The sequence below is a fragment of the Acinonyx jubatus genome, chromosome D3 (genome assembly GCF_027475565.1).
Source record: "Acinonyx jubatus isolate Ajub_Pintada_27869175 chromosome D3, VMU_Ajub_asm_v1.0, whole genome shotgun sequence".
In the NCBI taxonomy this organism is placed as follows: domain Eukaryota; kingdom Metazoa; phylum Chordata; class Mammalia; order Carnivora; family Felidae; genus Acinonyx; species Acinonyx jubatus.
In genome coordinates this window covers 36211370-36230823 of record NC_069392.1, presented here as the reverse complement: position 1 = coordinate 36230823, position 19454 = coordinate 36211370, and the positions used below count along the sequence as shown (strand labels likewise).

Sequence of the window (19454 nt, the reverse complement as noted above, 5' to 3'; positions counted from 1 at the left end):
AGAGTCGGAACCTGCTGTGTGTTCTTGCTTCTGTTACTCTGAAACTATAGCTTCCCTTTATCACCGTTGCCTTTCAAGTGCTTTTTTGCAAGACATCCAATTTGAGAGCTTGTTTATACACATGTTAGAATCCAAAGATTGCTGAGAAGCTAGTGGATAAAAACAAGGGATTTGTCGTTTTACTTTATCTAAATGGCCTCCTGAGGGAGCTAAGGGACAAAGAGCTGCATTACCGGGACTGTGCCTAGCTAGGGTCTGTCCCACAGAGTGAGCAATGTCACTTTGCAAGAGCCCTGCTGCAAAGCCTCACTGAGGTCAGGAGCCAAGATGATGTCTCTAGATGGTCATGCTGTGCTGCCATTGACATAATTAAAGACAATGACAATGGAAAATCCAATCCTCATTTAGAAAGAGGAGGGGGAAATCTTTGATTTTGGTATATTCTTCCTAATATTCTTGGAATATATTTGATTTGAGAACAGTGTGACTATATTCCTTGTATATTTAGGTAGGGATATCTTCAGCAGGAATAGTTTAACTCTGTAGTACACTGAGCAAGGCCAGACCAAGACATGAGATTAGGCTAATAATTTGGCAGCTCTTAATATTGAAGATCATTACATTAGACACACCTTCCTTTAGGAGGCAGGTTATTGACTGGATTCTTACTTGAATAATCCTCTTAGTGGAGTGGAGAAGGCATATAATCTACTCTAAATGACTTATTAAAGTATTCCTTCTAGTTATATCATTGAGAATTATCTGGGCTGGAAGTAATAATAACGACAACAACAAAGATTAGCGTAGTCTTCAAAAATAGGAGCTTGTTGTTCTCACATTTCTAGAAGACCAGAGATAGGCAGCATCTGATATTACTTCTGAGACTCCGTAATATCAAGGCTGATCACTGTAATTTTCTTGGCTTTTCTCTCATCATTGCAAGATGGCTGCTAAAGTATCAGTCATCTTGTCTACATTCCAAGAAGGGAGAAGGAGAAGAGAAAGCAATAGCACTTATTTTAAGAAAACAAAAGATCTCACTGAAACCATGGGGAAGAATTTTTCTGATGTGATTTGGCCAGAACTTAAGGGAGTTGAGGAAACAAGAAGGCTTGGGGATGGGGTTGGATCAGAGAGAAGTTCTGATAAATGCAGTTTTATTTATCTCATTTTATTTCTAGAGATATTTTAGTGCCCTCCATAATAGCCTGAACATAAATCTAGTTATGGGCATGCTAAAAAATTAAATTATAGCAGTCACTTTACATATGGGTTTACTATGTGCCATGCATTTCACATATTATTAATCCTCACTAATCCTCATAATAACCCCAGGACATGTGTATGATTAATATTCCCATTTTACAGATTAGGCAGTGGGGGACAGAGGTTCAATAGCTTGTGCAAAGTTATAGATCCAGCAAGTGTCAGAGCCCACATTGAAATCTGGGCCAGCTGGCTTCACAGTTTTTCTCTAAATCACCACATATTTCTTCTCTGGTACAAAGATATGTATAGTAATACACAGATACACTAATACCTGAGGGGACTTTTGAAATTAAGAAAGATTACTGTTAGGGAAAGCATTTGGACAGTATTGAAAAGGTTTGAATTTATATTCTGGCTCCATTGTCAATAGTCATTCATTCAGCAAATATTTCTGAGTTCCTGTTACTGGCCAGATACTGTGTACATGAGACAGACATGGTTCCTCTGTATTCTACTGGGGAAAATCATTCCAGAAAAATGAAGTAAGTGAGTAGATGAAGTGTAAGTTGTTGATGGATGAAAAAAAGAAAGTGCAGAAAGCTGAGATGATGGATAACTGGAGGAATGCTAAGTTAAGATGGCCAGGAAAAGATCCCCCGAGGAGGTGACATTTACCTTGGGAGCTGAACGATGAGAAGCATCTTGGCATGGAAATAGGAGAATGTTCCAGGCAGAAAAACCAGTAAGAGAAAATTTCCTGAGAGAAGAAACAGCTTGGCTTTTTAAAGAAACTGTGAAAAGATTAGCATGCCTGGTGCTAATGCTGGGGAGAGTGATCTAAGGTGTGACTGCAAAAGCAGGTTGAGGACAGAACATGCTGGGCCATGAAGTCCTAGAAGAGCATTTGCATTTTATTGTAATTGTAGTGGGAAGTTCTGTGTCTCCGCTTTGCTGTCAGTAACTCTTTCCCTCAATGAAATGTGAATTTTTGCTTTGGCTGCTTTATGGGGTTAATGTAAGGATCAAATGATGTAATGTGTATGGTAGTAAATTGTTATATGTGAAATTCTTTATAAGAGACAATAAGGGCCCATAGAGTATTTCTTAGCAAGAAGTATGTCTTTTAAAAATATTCTGGGGCATATACTCAGAAAACTTGGACTTGTGGTTAGACAGAGCTAGCAGTTCATTAGCAAATACAATGTTAAAGGAAATCTGATGTTTACAACGTTCTGTGGGATTTCCACTAACAGTTAGGAGGTAGACTAGGTGGTGGCTGACTGTCTTTCCTACTGTAACAACTAGAGAAGAACGGATAAATGTAAAAATCATTTGTTTTATAAACACTGTAGTGGAACGCTGCGGACATGATGTCTAAAGGAGCTAAATTCCACGGAGGGCAGAGCTCTTCCTAGGTGACAGAGTCCAGCAGTCATTTCCCTCCCTGGGCACGTTTCTGCCCCTGAGTCTATGCAGTGCTGGGCAGACAATCATACCTGCCTGGGCAGAAGGCATCTGCAGGGGCAAGGAGACACCAGTGCAGCTGTTAATGGCTGTGTGCAGTGGCACAGCAGATTGGAATCTGTTGAAGCCCAGATACAGGGTCTTCCACACCTGATAATCCTCTCATTTGGGATTTTTGCTCTGAGAGCAACAACACAGGAGGCTGGGGGCTAGACTCTAAAGCACAGAGAGATTTCTGAGTCCCACAGTGTTTATCGCATAGCCCTCCTGGAGGGAAGAACCTGTAAACACACAGGACTCTTAAAGCACTTAGAACTAGAGGTAACCTACAACTAGTTAAAGTTGCAATACAGCTCAGACCCCGCTCAGCTCCTGATTGGAGTGAAGTGATCTGTGTCTCTAACTACCAGACAGAGAGGAAAAGTCTTGCCCTTCTGGGGGAAATTACTATTTATTCCAGTTTTCTAGAGCTCCTTTAAAAAATAATAAATGTCATACAACAAAAAGTTACGAGGTTTGTAAAAGAAAAGGAAAATGTGGCCCCCATTAACAATTGACTGGTTTTTGATCAATATTAGCAGGCACGCTGATGGCACAAGTGTTGGCATTATGAGATAAGAACTTTTAAGTAACAACGATAATATATTAAAGAAATGATAATGATATTATATGATATGATATATGATAATATGATAATGATGTGTTATATTGGTATAATTAAATGATAATATGATAATGATGATATATAATGATGATATGATGATACATTAAATGATAATGATAATATATTAAAGAAATCAGAGGAAAAGTTGGACAGAATGGATTAAGGATGAATAATGCCAACAGAGAAATCGAATCTCTGAGAAGAGCTAATTTGACATATGTATTATGAAAAACCCCACAATATCAGAATTGAAGCATTCACTGGCTAGACATACTAGATGCATAGAAGAAATGAAAAGTGACCTTGAAGACAGAGTAGTAGAAAATAAACTGTAGCTCAGAGAAGGAGTGGGGGATAAGGCAAAGCAGACCATGAAGGACATTTGGGACAATATCAAATAGCTATCATTCATGTTATTGGAGTTCCAGGAGACGAGGAGAGAGAGAATGGTACAAAAGAAATGGTTGAAGAGAAGATGGGTAATACTTCAAAATTGATGAGAGACATTGACCCACAAATTCAAGAAACGCAGTAAACCTCAAGCAGAATAAATACAAAGAAAACCCCAGTGTAAGCATTTCATAATTAAATTGCTAAAAACAAAGAGAAAGAGAAAATCTATGAAAAAGTGGCTAGAGAAAAAAAGACATTGTATTTATAAGAATCTCAATAAAAATTATAATGGACTTCTCATCAGATTCAGGAGTCCAGAAGACAATGGAATGGCATCTTTAAAAGGTTTTGGAAAACAACAATAAAAACTGCCAGCCTAAAATTCTTTGCCCAGTAAAAAAAATTCACCAAACCGAAAATGAATTAAAGACGTATTCAGAAAGAAACCTGAGGGAATTTGTTGCCACCAGGTCCACAGTATGACAAATGCTAAGGTAAAATAGAGGAAGTGCCAGATGAAGTCCTCGAAGCTGATAACAAATGATCTGTTATGGGTACAGGGGCATGCAGAAAGAAAGAGCGCCAGAAGGGATACATATAAAAGACTACTTATTTGATTTGTAAAAAGATTATTGACTTTTTAAAAGTCAGTTGATCTGTGGAGGGAGAATTATACTCTTGTATTTACATTGTTCTGAAGTTACGAAATATTCAGTGTAGACAATAAGAAGTTACAGATCTCCAATAATCATTGCAATGTAATACAAGTTATATCTAGAAAAATAACGGAGGGAAAAATGGAATAATAAAATCATTTTTAATACCACTTTGAATTCATGGAAATCACCATGCACTCAAAATCTAATTTGAAACCTAATGCTGTTTTCCCAACAAAAGTTGCTGTGTGATACAATTACCGTCTGTGTTTCAAGTAATATTTTCCTGCTATTGTTTTGGAATTTAAAAAATACAAACAGTTTATGAAGATTAAGCTCTATTTATCCTAATATGGTGAGGTATGAAGCTACAGATTAAAGGCTCATCAAAGTGTTGGATGAGCCTGAGGATCATAATTATGTAATGCTTTAAGACTGGTAGGTCATGGTCCCTACTGTACCCTGGGATGAAGAGGGAAATATTTGGATCCCTAACTGAAAAAGTGAGAACTCTTCCAAATGTGCTTGTCCCCAAAATACTGTCTTACTTCTTTGCCAAAAAAAAAAAATCATGCAATTATAGGATTCTTTGGGTGGATTACCTCAGAATGAACCAATGTGTTACTCAGATACTCATGACCTATATTTCACATTTGATTCCCCTACCCCAGCAGAATGTTACGGTGATCTCTTCTCTGAGATTCCACCAATGTAAGCTTGGCATGAGTAAGAAATTGTGTGCTGTAACTAAAATTGTCATTAATAGCCCTAAATGTGTCTGCTCCTCATCTTCTAAGATGTACTTATTCTTTCTCAAGTTTCTCACTTCTTCAGACATTTTCAGTGCCTGGATATATCTGCGTGTTTGCTTAATTTCTAAGATAACTTATGCCAGTCCATGCAGTTATTGAGGTGATATTTCTGTGCTGGCATGGAAAATATATCCATGACATATTTTTGAGTAGGGGAAACAGAGCAGCTTATAGGCAAATACTGATGTGATACAGATGGAGAAGACCTTCAATTTCCACTTTATAACTTATGTATGATTTAAACTTTTGTGCTTTCAGTACTGCGTTATAGTTTTTAAAAACTTGGTCCATGACAGGGCACCTGGGTGGCTCAGTCTGTTAAGTATCTGACTTCGGCTCAGGTCATGATCTCATGGTTCATGAGTTCGAGCCCCGCGTCAGGCTCTGTGCTGACAGCTCAGAGCCTAGAGCCTGCTTCGATCCTGTGTCTCCATCCCTCTCTGCTCCTCCCCCATTCATTTTCTCTCTCTCTCTCTCTCTCTGTCTCTCAAAAGTAAATAAACACTAAAAACAAACAAACAAAAAAAACTTGGTCCATGTCTGTCATTAATATTGTAGCTTTTTCACAAGTCAAGCACATTCATTTTTGAAAGATATAAACCTAAAAAATATCCATAAGTAGAGAAGGTTTTGGGCTTCTGAATATGGTATATGAAGGGTAGTAAGCTGTGTAGCAGTGGTAATTGGATACGGTTTATAAGCTGTTTCTATACTAGAATTCTGGAAATTAGTGGCTTTCAGTATTGGTCTTGTTGCAAAAGGGAAAAGTCTTCAGAGCATAAAAAATAATGAAGGAAGCTACAGCCATCATGATACCTGTGTCGATTTCTATCTCTACCATTAGAATATATCTGTTTCGGGCACCTGGGTGGCTAAGTGAGTTCAGCTGACTGACTCGTGATTTTGGCTCAGGTCATGATCTCATGGTTCGCACGTCGGGCTCTGCGCTTACTGCCTGTAGCCTGCTTGGGATTCTCTCTCTCCCTCTCTCTCTGTGCCCCTCCCTTACTCATGCTCTTTCTCTTTCAAAATAAATAAACATTAAAAAAAAAAAAAGAATATGTGTGTCTTTCAGACTATAAAGAATTCAGTAGAAAACTCTTACCACTCAATTGTTAAAGCTGCCTAAAATTCACAGCATAAGAAAATAAAAGGGATAGTTTATAATTTTCTGAAATGCTTTGAGTTTTAAAAATAAATTGGCTAACTCCCTGCCAGTTGATGTTCAAAACTCGCCCTGCTTAACAGTATGGTAGTGTCAGGATCAGTGGTAAAATGCCAGAAACTTCTGCTAAAAGTGATTTAGAAATGTAGGATTCCTAGAGACAGTATTGAGCACGCGGATTTGTTTTCTTATTCCCCTGTCTCTTTGTTTGCTCCTGCATATCAGTGTGCTTTGCATATGCTATAGGACATGACTAAATTCTATAGCAGTCCTCTGCTGTTCTGCATATAAAAATGAAACTGCCCTAAGTGAGTCATAATGCCACAGTGGCCTCTTTTCATCTGGGAGTTCTTGTTTTGGGTGAAACAGCTCGGCCTGCACACTGGTGAAGAGGTAGTCTCAGCGTTTTGGTCAACTCCAGTTGAGCCAGGGGAGAACAAGGCAGGCTTGGAGTTCTTTGAAAGAAGGTGCACAGTCACTCCAAATTGGAAAATTAAAAAGAAAAAAAATAATGTCAGAACAAGAATAGAAGATCATACTGCATAAAGTAGCTCAGTTATTCATGGTTCAGAACCAAAGTGTTCTTGTTAATCAAACATTTTTCCTAGGGAGTATGAGATTTGTCAATCAGATACCATAGAAGTGAAATATTTTTTGAATTTTTTCCAGTTTTTTGAGATATAATTGACATATGACATTGGGTTAAATTTAAGATGCACAACATCTTGGTTTGATATGTGGACATGTTGCAAAATGATTACCACAACAATGAGGTCACTTAACACATCACCACCTCACATAAAAATACTTCATTTTATTTTTATGCAAATCTAAAAAATTTCCCAGAATTCTAGCATTTTCGCATGTATTTCCCCCACTGTGCCTCTTGTTTTTTAAACTCACATTTGTTGGATATTTTTGTGTTCTAAATGTACACATGTGCTAACTTATTTAGTCCTCGCAGCGGCCCTGTGACAAAGTGCCCCATGAAGCTGCTCCCTGCTCTGCTCAACTGTGTATCTGCTAGATTGGAGGTAGCCCTATTGTGGCCCTCCTAGATCGCAGGAGTCTGCACTGCCCTCCTCAGTGGTCCGACCCTGCCCGTAGCGGTGATCCGGTTCTCCCTGAACTCACTATGTATGGGTCTTTGTGTTCCAGGTCGGTGCCCCCTTCCTCATCCTCATGTAGGATTTTTCCATTTAATGTTACAGATTATTTCCTGACACTACTATCTCAGTATTTAAGCAGCCAACTTAAAATTTTTTTTTCAATTTTTAATAGTTCTGATAAAAGTTACCATATTAACCTTTTTTTTTTTTTTTTTTTTTTTTTTTTTAGAGAGAGAGAGTGTGAGTGGGGAGAGAGAGAGAGGAGGGGATCTTTTTAAAAAAATATATTTTAGTGTTTATTTTTTGAGAGAGAAAGTGAGCGTGAGTAAGCAGGGGAGGGGCAGAGACAGAGGGAGACAGATCTGATGTGGGGCTCAATCCCACAAACCATGAGATCATGACCTGAGCCAAAGTTGGACACCTAACCGACTGAGCCACCCAAGTGCTCCAGAGATGGAGAGAAAATCTTAAGGTCTCTCTTAAGGTTGATACCACAACCCTGAGATCATGGCATGAGCTGAAATCAAGAGTCGGATGCTCATCCGAGTCACCCAGGCACTGCCACTCTTAACCATTTTTTTTTAATTTTTTTTTCTCTTAATGTTTATTTATTTTTGAGGCAGAGAGAGACAGAGCATGAACGGGGGAGGGTCAGAGAGAGAGGGAGACACAGAATGTGAAACAGGCTCCAGGTTCCGAGCTGTCTGCACAAAGCCCGACGCGGGGCTCGAACCCACAGACCATGAGATCATGACCCGAGCTGAAGTTGGACGCTCAACTGACTGAGCCAGCCAGGCACTCCAACCATTTTTTAAGCATATAGCTAGCTCAGTGGTATCAAGTATATTCACATTGTTGTGCAACTACCTCTATTATCCCTCTCCAGAACTCTTTTTCTCTTGTAAAACTGAAACTCTATACTCGTTAAACAAAAATTCCCCATTTCCTCATCCCCACAGAGCCCAGAAAGCACCACTCTGCTATTTGTCTCTATGATTTTGACTTCTGTACATACCTCTTATTAATGGAATCATACAGCATTTGTCTTGTGACTGGCTTATTTCACTTAGGATAATGTCCTCAAGGTTTAGTCATGTGATAGCATGTATCAGAATTTCCTTCTTTTTTAAGGCTGAATAATATTTTATTATATGTATAGACCACATTCACTTATCCATTCATCTGTCAAAGTTGCTTCCACCTTATGGCTATCAGGAATAACACTGCTATTAACACAGTGTACGGATTTCTCTTTAAGACCCTGTTTCAATTCTTTTGGGTATATATACCTAGGAGTGGAATTACTGCATCAAATGGTAATTTTATGTGTAATTTTTTGAGGAACTGCCATACTGTTGTCCACAGAAACTCGACTTACCAACAGTGAACAAGGGTTCCATTTTCTCCACATTCTTGCCAACACTTGATTTCTCTTTTTTTTGATAGTAGCCATCCTAGTGGGTGTGAGCAGCCAACTTTTTACACCTTCTCTGTCATCATCTTAGATACTTTTCCAAAGCTAACTTTTACTATATGTACTTTTAGTTGAAATATAGTTGACATACAATATTATATGAGTTTGAGGTGTCCATCATAGTGATTTGACATTTATATATTTATAACATTTACAAAAATTCTTCCCATGATAACTGTAGTCACTATCTGCCACCATACAGTATTATTACAATATTATTGACTATATTCCCCTTGCTGTACTTTTCATCCCTGTGATTTATTTTATAACTGGAATTTTATGTCTCTTAATGTCCTTCAGCTGTTTCACCCATGGTCCTAGTCTCCTCCCCTCTGGCAACCATCAGTTCTCTGTATTTAAGAGTCTATTTTGTTGTTAGTTGTTCTTTTGTTTTGTTTTTTAGATTCCACATATAAGTGAAATCCTATGGTATTTGTCTTTCTCTGATTTATTTCACTTAGCATAATAATCTCTAGGTCCATTCATGTTGTTGAAATGGCAAGATTTTGTTCTTTTTAAGTCTCAATAATATTCCATATTGTGTGTGTGTGTGTGCATGTGTACATATATACATCACGTTCTGTATCCATTCATCTGGACACTTAGGTTGCTTCCATATCTTGGCTATTATAAATAATGCTGCAATAAATATAGGGGTGCATATATCTTTTTGAATTAGTGTTTTCATTTTCTTCAGGTAAATACCCAGAAGTGGAATTACTGGATTGTATGGTATTCCTATTTTAAAAATTTTGAAGAACCTTCACACTGTTTTTTTGTAGTGGCTTCACCAGTGTACATTCTCACCAACAGTACACAGGCATTTCTTTTTCTCCACGTCCTTGTCAAAACTTGTTATTTCTTGTCTTTTTGAAACTAGCCACTGTGACTGGTGTCAGGTGTCAAAATGGTGTCACTCATTTTGGTTTGGATTTGCATTTCCCTGATGATTAACAATGTTGAGCATCTTTTGATGTGTCTGTTGGCTATTTGTATGTCTTCTTTGGAAAAGTGTCTATTTAGGTCATCTGCCCATTTAAAAAAATTTTTTTTAACGTTTATTCATTTTTGAGAGACAGAGAGAGACAGAGCATGAGCGGGGAAGGGGTAGAGAGAGGGAGACACAGAATCTGAAACAGGCTCCAGGCTCCGAGCCATCAGCACAGAACCTGACACGGGGCTGGAACTCACGAACTGCGAGATCATGGCCTGAGCCAAAGTCAGACACTCAACCGACTAAGCCACCCAGGTGCCCCATCATCTGTCCATTTTTAGTTGGACTTTTTTTTGGTATTGAGTTTTATGAGTTTTTATATATTTTGGATTTTAACCCTTTGTGTAGTTTTAACCCTTGTGTGTGTGTAGCCACACACCAGCAGACTCTAAGCCAAGGGTAGATGATGGTCTGGCAAGGCTAAAAGAGTGACTTAGAGACAGAGATCAAGACATAGGTTTATTTGGGGAACTTACATACAGGAAATCCAGGAGTGGCCAACTGGACAAAGCATCCACTTCTGGAATCCACATGCAATAAGTTTTTATAGTGTAGCAGCTAGCCTACCAACTATCTGTAGCCCTTCCCTTCCATGCACAGCCAGTGTTCCAAGGAGATTGAGGCCTAGCATCCAGACATTCTTTGTTACAAGGGAGATATTGGGTTGGCCACCATTGGATCTCCTAACCTTGAATACTGAACAACATGTTCTTCTACCTATTCTGTTTGATGGGAATATAGAAGGAGGATAGGATCTCTGCATTCTCAAGATAGTGATTAACACAGACATTCAGGGTGTGCTTGCACAAACAGCTTTCTAGTACGTACCATACACCCCTTACCGCATACATCGTTTGCAAATAACTTCTCCCATTCAGTAGATTGCCTTTTTGTTTTGTTAATTGTTTCCTTCACTGTCCAAAAGATTTTAGTTAGATGGAGTCACAATTGTTTATTTTTGCTTTTGTTGCCCTTGCCTGAGGAGACACATTGAAAAGAATACTACTAAGACTGATGTCCAAGAGTTTGCTGCCTATGTTTTGCTTTAGGAGTTTTATGGTTTCAGGTCTTACATTTAAGTCGTTAATCCATTTTGAGTTTATTTTCATGTCTGGTGTAAGCAGGTGGTTCACTTTTATTCTTTTGCATGTACCTGTCTAATTTTCCCAACACCATTTATTAAAGAGACTCTCTTTTCCCCATTGTGTATATTCTTGCCTCTTTTGTCATAGATTAACTGACCATGTGAGTGTGGGCTTATTTCTGGGCTCTCTATTCTGTTCCGTTGATCTACGTGTCTTGTTGTGCCAGTACCATACTGTTTTGATTACTATAGCTTTGTAATATAATTTGAAATCTGCAGTCGTGATACCTCCAACTTGTTCTTTCTCAAGATTTCTTTGTCTCTTTGAGATCTCTAAAATTCCATAAAAATTTTAGGATTATTTGTTCTTGTTTTGTGAAAAATACTATTGTTATTTTGACAGGGATTATGTTGAATTTTTGGATTGCTTGGGTAGTATGGCCATTTTTACAATATTGATTCTTCCAATCCATGAACATGGTGTATGTTTCTATTTATTTGGGTCATCTTCAACTTCTCTCATCAGTGTCATATAGTTTTTAGAGTAGGGGTCTTTCACCTTCTTGGTGAAATTTACTTCTAGGTCTTTTATTCTTTTTGATGCATGTGTAAATAGGATTGTTTACTTAATTTCTCTTTCTGCTAGTTCATAATTAGTGTATAGAAATACAACAGATTTCAGTATGTAAATTTTGTATCCTGCAGCTTTATTGAATTCTTGTGTTAATTCTAATAGTTTTTCATGGTATTTTTGGGGTTTTCTATATATAGTATCATGTCATCTGCAAATACTGACAGTTTTACATCTTTCTTACTAATTTAGAAGCATCTTATATCTTTTTCTTATCTGATTTCTGTGGCTAGAACTTCCAGTACTGTATTGAATATAAGTATGAGAGTGGACGTCCTGGTTTGCTCCTGATCTTAGTGGAAAAACTTTCAGCTTTTTACCATTGAGTATGATGTTAGCTGTGGGTTTGTCATATCTGGACTTTATTATTATGTTTCCTCTATATTTTGCTGAGAAGTTTTATCATGAGTGGATGTTGATTTTGTCAAATGCTTTTTCTGCATCTATTGAGATGATCATATGGTTTATATCCTTTATTTTGCTAATGTGATATATCCTGTGATTGATTTGTAGATATTGAGCCACTCTTGAATCTCTGGAATAAATCCCACTTGGTGGTGAATGGTTTTTTTAATGGATTGTTGTATTCAGTTTGCTAATAATCTGTTGAGGATTTTTCATCTGTATTCATCAGAGATATTGCCCTAAACTCTATGCTTTGGCCAATACAAGTAACTGCATGCTTTGTGAGTGTGTGAAAATTATAAAAAGTATTATCACGGTGATTCCTACATGGCCAGAGAATCATTATGAATTATAGGGAATAAAAAAGAAGGGCCACCACTGAGTGGAGATTATTCTCTCAAAGCCCACTCTATCACACTTAACTCTATTTCTCCATTGATTTTAAACATAAATTTTATTTCATGATGTGTAACATTAAAAGACACTAACTTTTATTAACAAAAGATATTGTTCTTTCCTCAGAAAATCTATTCCTCGCTGCCGAAGAATTAACAGAATGCTCTCCAATGAGTCCCTACATTCGCCTGCATTTAACCGTTCCAACTCACAAGCCTCCATAGACAGCACCTCCATGGAGGACTTCTTGCGGGAAATAGAAAGCATTAAAGAGAGTAGCATGAGAGCACAGGAAGAGCAGATACCAGCTGAGGTCAAGCCTGTGGATGGTAAGGTGTTGGATCTGTCTTCCCGTGTGTTTACTATCTTTCTTTGTATGTCTTGTTGTGTTCGCAGATGGAAATCATTCTAGTAGTAGTTTAACAAATGAAATCAGTAGAATTTGGCATATCAGCTACAAGCTCCCACTCATTTATATCTGTTGGACTGGCTCATGGTAGCTTCTATAAACAGTGACGTGTCCTAACAAGAAGAGCTGTCAACATCCAACTTGATTTCTGACGTATCACTGCTTAGGCATGCTGTGCCTATCATTGATTTGATTCATTATCATCTGGCAGATTGAGTATTCTAATTTTGATGGCTTTTACATTTGTACACTTGACTATTAATTACAAAAAAAAGAAAGAGAAAGAAAAAAGATGCCAGTATAATTGTAGAGGAAAAAAATATTTGGTTTTGCAGCATCTACTAGTATTAATGTATTTAAGGAATAGATTATCTTGTATTTCTCAAAGTAAAAGCTATGTCAAATATACCAATTTTTAGTGAAATGAAACAGAAGATTGAGAACTAGAAAAAATATAATTGTCCTTAATTATTAAAAAGAGCTAAATTACTACCTTTGGATTAAAAGTATAGGTCATCTCAGTTGCTCTCTATCACCAAGTAAATACATAAGATATCCAAGAAAGACTGAAGGTAGTTAAGTACCCACCTAAGAATGTTTCCATTAGCCAGTGATTAATCTCAAGACAATGACCAAAACTTTTAAAAAGTTTTCATTCTGGGGCACCTGGGTGACTTAGTTGGTTAAGTCTCTGACTCTTGATTTTGGCTGAGGTCATGATCCCCCGAGTTGGTCTCTGTGCTGACAGTAGGGAGACTGCTTGGGATTCTCTGTCTCCCTCTGTCTTTGCCCCTCCCCTGCTTGCATGCACACATTCTCTCTGTCTCTCTCTCTCTCTCTCTCTCTCTCTCTCTCTCTGTCTCTCTCTCTCTCTGTCTCTCTCTCTCACTCTTTCTCAAAAATAAACATTAAAAAAAAGTTTTCACTCCTCATTCCTTTGCTTGTAAGTCTGTCCTTCTTAGGTCTGAAAAATAGTAGTTTATGTGCACCACAATTAGTATATGTCACAAATCATTAGAAATAAAAGTCCCACCACACATTGAATGAAAATCCATTCAAGGAAACCGTCTCCATCAGTGTGGTGTATTCTTACTCCGTTTACCTACACCCTTCCATCTTGCCTTTTTAGATCCAGAGAGATAGAAAGACACATGAAGGAAAATACCTTTTATTCTTCATCCCTTTTTTCAAACTAGCTAGCTATCTGTATTAAAAAAACATGAGTTCATACTCATAACCTTCCATTCCAATTCACCACCACAAGATTTGTTGTTGCCTTCTTCTTTTTTTTTTTCTGTATTTATAACTCCTCCAATAATGAGACACCTGGTTTCTACTAACATTTCCTTAAACCTAGAGTACACAGAAAATATTTTCAGGTTTGCTAACCTAAACTTCTACAAAAAACATACTTATTAACTAGACTTTCGTATTTATTTACGGATTTTTCCCCTTGAGCTATGCACACCGAACTTTAAGTGTACAATTCAGTGATGTTTGACTGATGCTAACTTTGTAGCCTCACATTAATCAAGAAAGATAACATTTCAGTCAACTCAGAAAATGTCTTCATGCTTTTCCCCAATCTTGTCACTCCCATGACTGCTGTTCTCTGGCCAGAAGCAACCATGATTCTGATGTTCTTGTTTCATAGATTAGTTTGGGGTTTCACTTTTTTTTTTTAATATATTTTTTTAATGTTTGTTATTTATTTTTGAGAGAGAGACAGAGAGAGAGCAGGGGAGGGGCAGAGAGAGAGGGAGACACAGAATCCAAAGCAGGCTCCAGGCTCTGAGCTGTCAGCACAGAGCCCAACGCGGGGCTCGAACTCACAAACTGTGAGATCATGACCTGAGCCGAAGTTAGCCGCTTAACCGACTGAGCCACTCAACCGACTGAGCCACTCAGGTGCCCTGGGGTTTTGCTTCTATCACTTCTTTCACTGAACATAGTGTTTTTGAGATTCATCTGGTATATCAGTAGTTCCTCTTCTTTTATTACTGGGCAGTTTGTATTAGTTTCCTAGGGCTGCTGTAACAAAGTACCCCAAAACCCCGTGGCTTAAAACAGCAGAAATTTACTTTCTTGCAGCTGTGGAGACTGGAAGTCAAGGTGTCAGCAGCTTCTCTGTTCCATTCCTTTCTCTTAGCTTCCGGTGGTGCATGCAACTCCTGCTATAGGCAACAGCGCTTGGTACTGTTGTAGGTGTGTAACATCTACACATGTTGTACCACCAATACAGCACTGTTTATATGAACTTCCTTTTTTTTTATTGTGTAACAATTTAAAACCTATAGAAAAACTGCAAATACAACTTAAATAACCTTCTTTTTGGTCTGGAGCCATTTGACCATTTGAAAGTAACTTGCCAACTGCCCCTGTTACTCACAAGTACCTTAGGTCTTTAGATCTATAGAATATATCTAAGATATAATGTATGTATATTATATGTTTTAATTTTGTAAAATATATATACACATACACATACACTTTTGTCTATTCTGTCAGTTATGGATAGGAAGTTGGTAAAATCTCCAACTCTAATGATTGTGGATTATGGATTTGTCTGTGTGTGTGTGTGTGCGTGCGCGTGTGTGTGCGCAGCTGTTCTGTATGTAGTGACAGTATAACTACTGAAATGAAGAAATTATTATTATTTTTTTTAAATGTTTATTTACTTTTGAGAGAGGCACAGGCACAGGCAGGGAAGGGGCAGAGAGAGAGAGAGGGAGACACAGAATTTGAAGCAGGCTCCAGGCTCTGAGCTGTCAGCACAGAGTCCAATGCAGGGCTCGAACCCATGAACCGTGAGATCATGATCTGAGCCAAAGTCAGTCACTCAACCGACTGAGCCACCCAGGTGTCCCAAGAAATTATTTTTGATACATCACTGTTATCCAATCCTGACTGCATTTAATGTTGGTATATTTCCTATATTATCTTTTATAACAAAAGAATCCAGTTCAGAATCACTGGTTGTACTTCATTGCCATGTTTCTTTTGTTTCTTTACATCTAGAATGGTTTCTCAGGGATTTTATATATATATATATATATATATATATATATATATATATATATATATATATATATACATATATACACACACACACACATATATAATGTATATACATACATACACATATATACATATATGACCTTGAAGCTTTTGAAGATTATAGGCTATTTTGTAGAATATTCCTCTGTTTGGATTTGTCTGGTGTTTCCTGATGATTCAGATTCAGGCTCTGCATCTTTGCAGATCATGATGCTGTCTGTATTCTTTTCATTGCATCCTATCAGGTGGCATATAGTTTTGATTTTCCCATTAATGATGATGTCTACTTGAATCACTTCAGGTGGTATTAACAAGGTCTCTCCCTGTGAAGTTACTACTTTCATCTTTGTGATCAATAAATATTTTGTGGAAATCAAAACCACACTCAGATACCACCTCACACCAGTCAGAGTGGCTAAAAGGAACAAATCAGGAGACTATAGATGCTGAAGAGGTTGTGGAGAAACGGGAATCCTCTTGGTGGGAATGCAAACTGGTGCAGCCGCTCTGGAAAACAGTGTGGAGGCCTCAAAGCATTAAAAATAGACCTACCCTATGACCCAGCAATAGCACTGCTAGGAATTTACCCAAGGAATACAGGAGTACTGATGCATAGGGGCACTTGTACCCCAATGTTTATAGCAGCACTTTGAACAACAGCCAAATTGTGGAAAGAGCCTAAATGTCCATCAACTGATGAATGGATAAAGAAATTGTGGTTTATATACACAATGGAATACTATGTGGCAATGAGAAAGAATGAAATCTGGCCTTTTGTAGCAATGTGGATGGAACTGGAGAGTGTGATGCTAAGTGAAATAAGTCATACAGAGAAAGACAGACACCGTATGTTTTCACTCTTAATGTGGATCCTGAGAAACTTAACAGAAGACCATGGGGGAGGAGAAGGAGAAAAAAAAAAAAGTTAGAGAGGGAGAGAGCCAAACCATAAGAGACTCTTAAAAACTGACAACAAACTTAGGGTAGATAGGGAGTGGGAGGGAAGGGGGGGTGGGTGATGGGTATTGAGGAGGGCACCTGTTGGGATGAGCACTGGGTGTTGTATGGAAACCAATTTGACAATAAATTTCATATTAAAAAAATAAAAATAAAAAATAAATATTTTGTGGAAAAAATATTCTATATCAAGCTGTCAAATTATTTCTTTTTTATGTTTTATTATTTATTTTTTGAGAGAGAGAGACAGAGCATGAGCAGGGGAGGGGCAGAGAGAGACAGAGACATAGAATCTGAAGCAGGCTCCAGGCTCTGAGTTGTCAGTACAGAGCCCAATGTGGGGCTCAGACTCACGAACCATGAGATCATGACCTGAGCTGAAGTCAGAAGCTTAAGCAACTGAGCCACCCAGGTGCCCCATATTATTTTTTTATATCAGAATGGGCTCCTGGTTTATTTAGTGTGTTATTTGTTAGTGGGTTATCTTTTACTATAATCTGTTTTGATATTGAAAGTGTTCCATATTTGATCTGGAAATCAGCTAGGTTAATTCTACTTTTCCTTCTGTATTTGTGATTCCCTTCTTAGACAGTGGCTTCCACTATCTTACATATATACATTTATTTGATTAATCCCTCTATATGTTATCAATTTCCCCTCTCCTTTTCATAGTTGCCCTGCTCATCCCACTTGGGCTAACATCCCTGCTCCTCTGCATAAATGACTGCCTTGCTGTGCTCTAACTAATATCTTTAGGCTTTAAGACTTAATTTTGAGGGAAGAAGTAGCCATATGTCTTTTAAAGAAATCAAACCTGAATGTTTAACATTTCCACTACTTTTCTTATTTTGTTTTTTTATGTTTATTTGTTTTTGAGAGAGAGAGAGCAGGGGAGGGGCAGAGAGAGAGGGAGACACAGAATCTGAAGCAGGCTCAGGCTCTGAGCTGTCAGCACAGAGCCCAACGCAGTGCTCAGATTCCCGAACCATAAGCTGAAGTCAGGTGCTTAACTGACTGAGCCACTCAGGTGCCCCTCCACTACTTCTTTTTTGTATATCCAGTATCCGTCTGACATCTTTTCCCTTTACCCTAAAGAGCTTCCTTTAGCATATATTACAGAGCAAGTTTGCTGGTGATACATTTCTTAGTTTTCATTCATGTGATAATGACTATTTTACCTTTGTTCTTGAAGGATATTTTTGCTAGACATATAATTATTGGTTGACAGGTTTTTATTTTCATTCAGGATTTTTTAAACATCATCTTACTATGTTCTGATCTTCACTGCTTCTAATAAGGGCTCAGTGCCTTCATATTGTTGCTTCCCTATATGTAATATGTTCTCTTTGACTGCTTTCAAATTTTCTCTCTTTGGTTTTCAGCAGGTTCTCTTTAGGATGCCTAAGTGCAGTTTTCTATTGTATTTGACCTACTTTGTATTAGTTAAGCTAACTGGTTTTTCAACAAATTTTGGAAACTTTTGGATATTATTTCTTCAAATATGTTTTTTTCTTCACTACTCTCTCTCTTTTCTGAAACTCAAAGTATACATATATTACAATACTTAACCATTCCCCATAGGTCCTTTGGTCTCTGTTTTAAATATTTTAAAATATTTTTCTCTCTTTCAGATTGAATAATTTCTACTGATTTCATCTTCAAGTTTACCAGTCCTTTCTTTTAAAGTCTCTAATACACCATTAAGCCTTTACAGCAATTTTTAAAATTTAATATGTTTTAATTTTATAATTTGAATTTTAGATTTTTTTAGTTTCATTTTTTTTTCATTTCTTTGCTGGAATTAATTATTCCCTCATGATAATTTTTTCCTTAAAGTCCTTGTCCAACTTCAGAGTCCTCTCAGAGTCACTTTTTATTGATGACCTTTTCTCTTGACAAATTAGTCTGTTTTTTTTGTTTTCCTTTTTATTATATCCTACCTATTGTAACATCATTGAGAATGTAATATTATAACATTGTTGATATCTTTCAGAGACTCTGTATCCCATTATCTTCATCTAAAGGGAGTTAATTTCATAGCAATTTTCATAGATTGGACTCATCCTCACAACACCATCTTTTCTGCTCTATGCACTCTCTGTAACCTTGCTCATTTATTTTAGCCCTTTTGGCTGCTGTTTTTCAATAGGATGCTGGAGTCTCACATATGCCTTTTTGGTTTAATGTTTAGTTAAGGATTTGATCAGAGTTTGTGCAGATTTTGGAGCTCTGTCCTGTGTGGCTCCCTCCTAACAGGAATGTGCCCCTCACTTTCCAGCCGTCCTAGTAATAATCCCTTATTGCATCCCCTGACTCTTCAAATAAATAAGACTGTGGTTTTCAGTTGTGTTCTACCCCTGGTGTAATGTAGGGATTGGGAAAGGACTCAGTTGAAAAGTTGTATAGATACAAATCTCACACAGTACATTTTCTTGTATCAAAATTTAATTATTTTTCAGTTTCTGCCTACACTTGGTTCTTCTCCATTACCCTCAAATAGTTATTTTATGTACTTAGTTCAGAGTTCATAATTGTTATATGCAGAACTGTTATTTCTCTACGAGCTACTCTATTT

At 37.5% G+C, this 19454-nt stretch overlaps 1 protein-coding gene across 10 annotated transcripts in view; it reads left to right on the top strand.

The window, feature by feature from the left end:
- Window positions 1-19454, top strand: part of ARHGAP28 (Rho GTPase activating protein 28) — a 240748-nt gene that overhangs the window by 125178 nt on the left and 96116 nt on the right. For all 10 annotated transcript variants that reach the window (XR_008291487.1, XM_027068532.2, XM_027068528.2 and 7 more), the window contains one exon: window positions 12583-12785. Coding sequence is in view for 9 of the 10 variants with exons in the window: in XM_027068528.2 (XP_026924329.1) it covers window positions 12583-12785 (203 nt within the window). In the remaining variant the exon portion in view is untranslated. The remainder of the gene's footprint in view (window positions 1-12582; window positions 12786-19454) is intronic.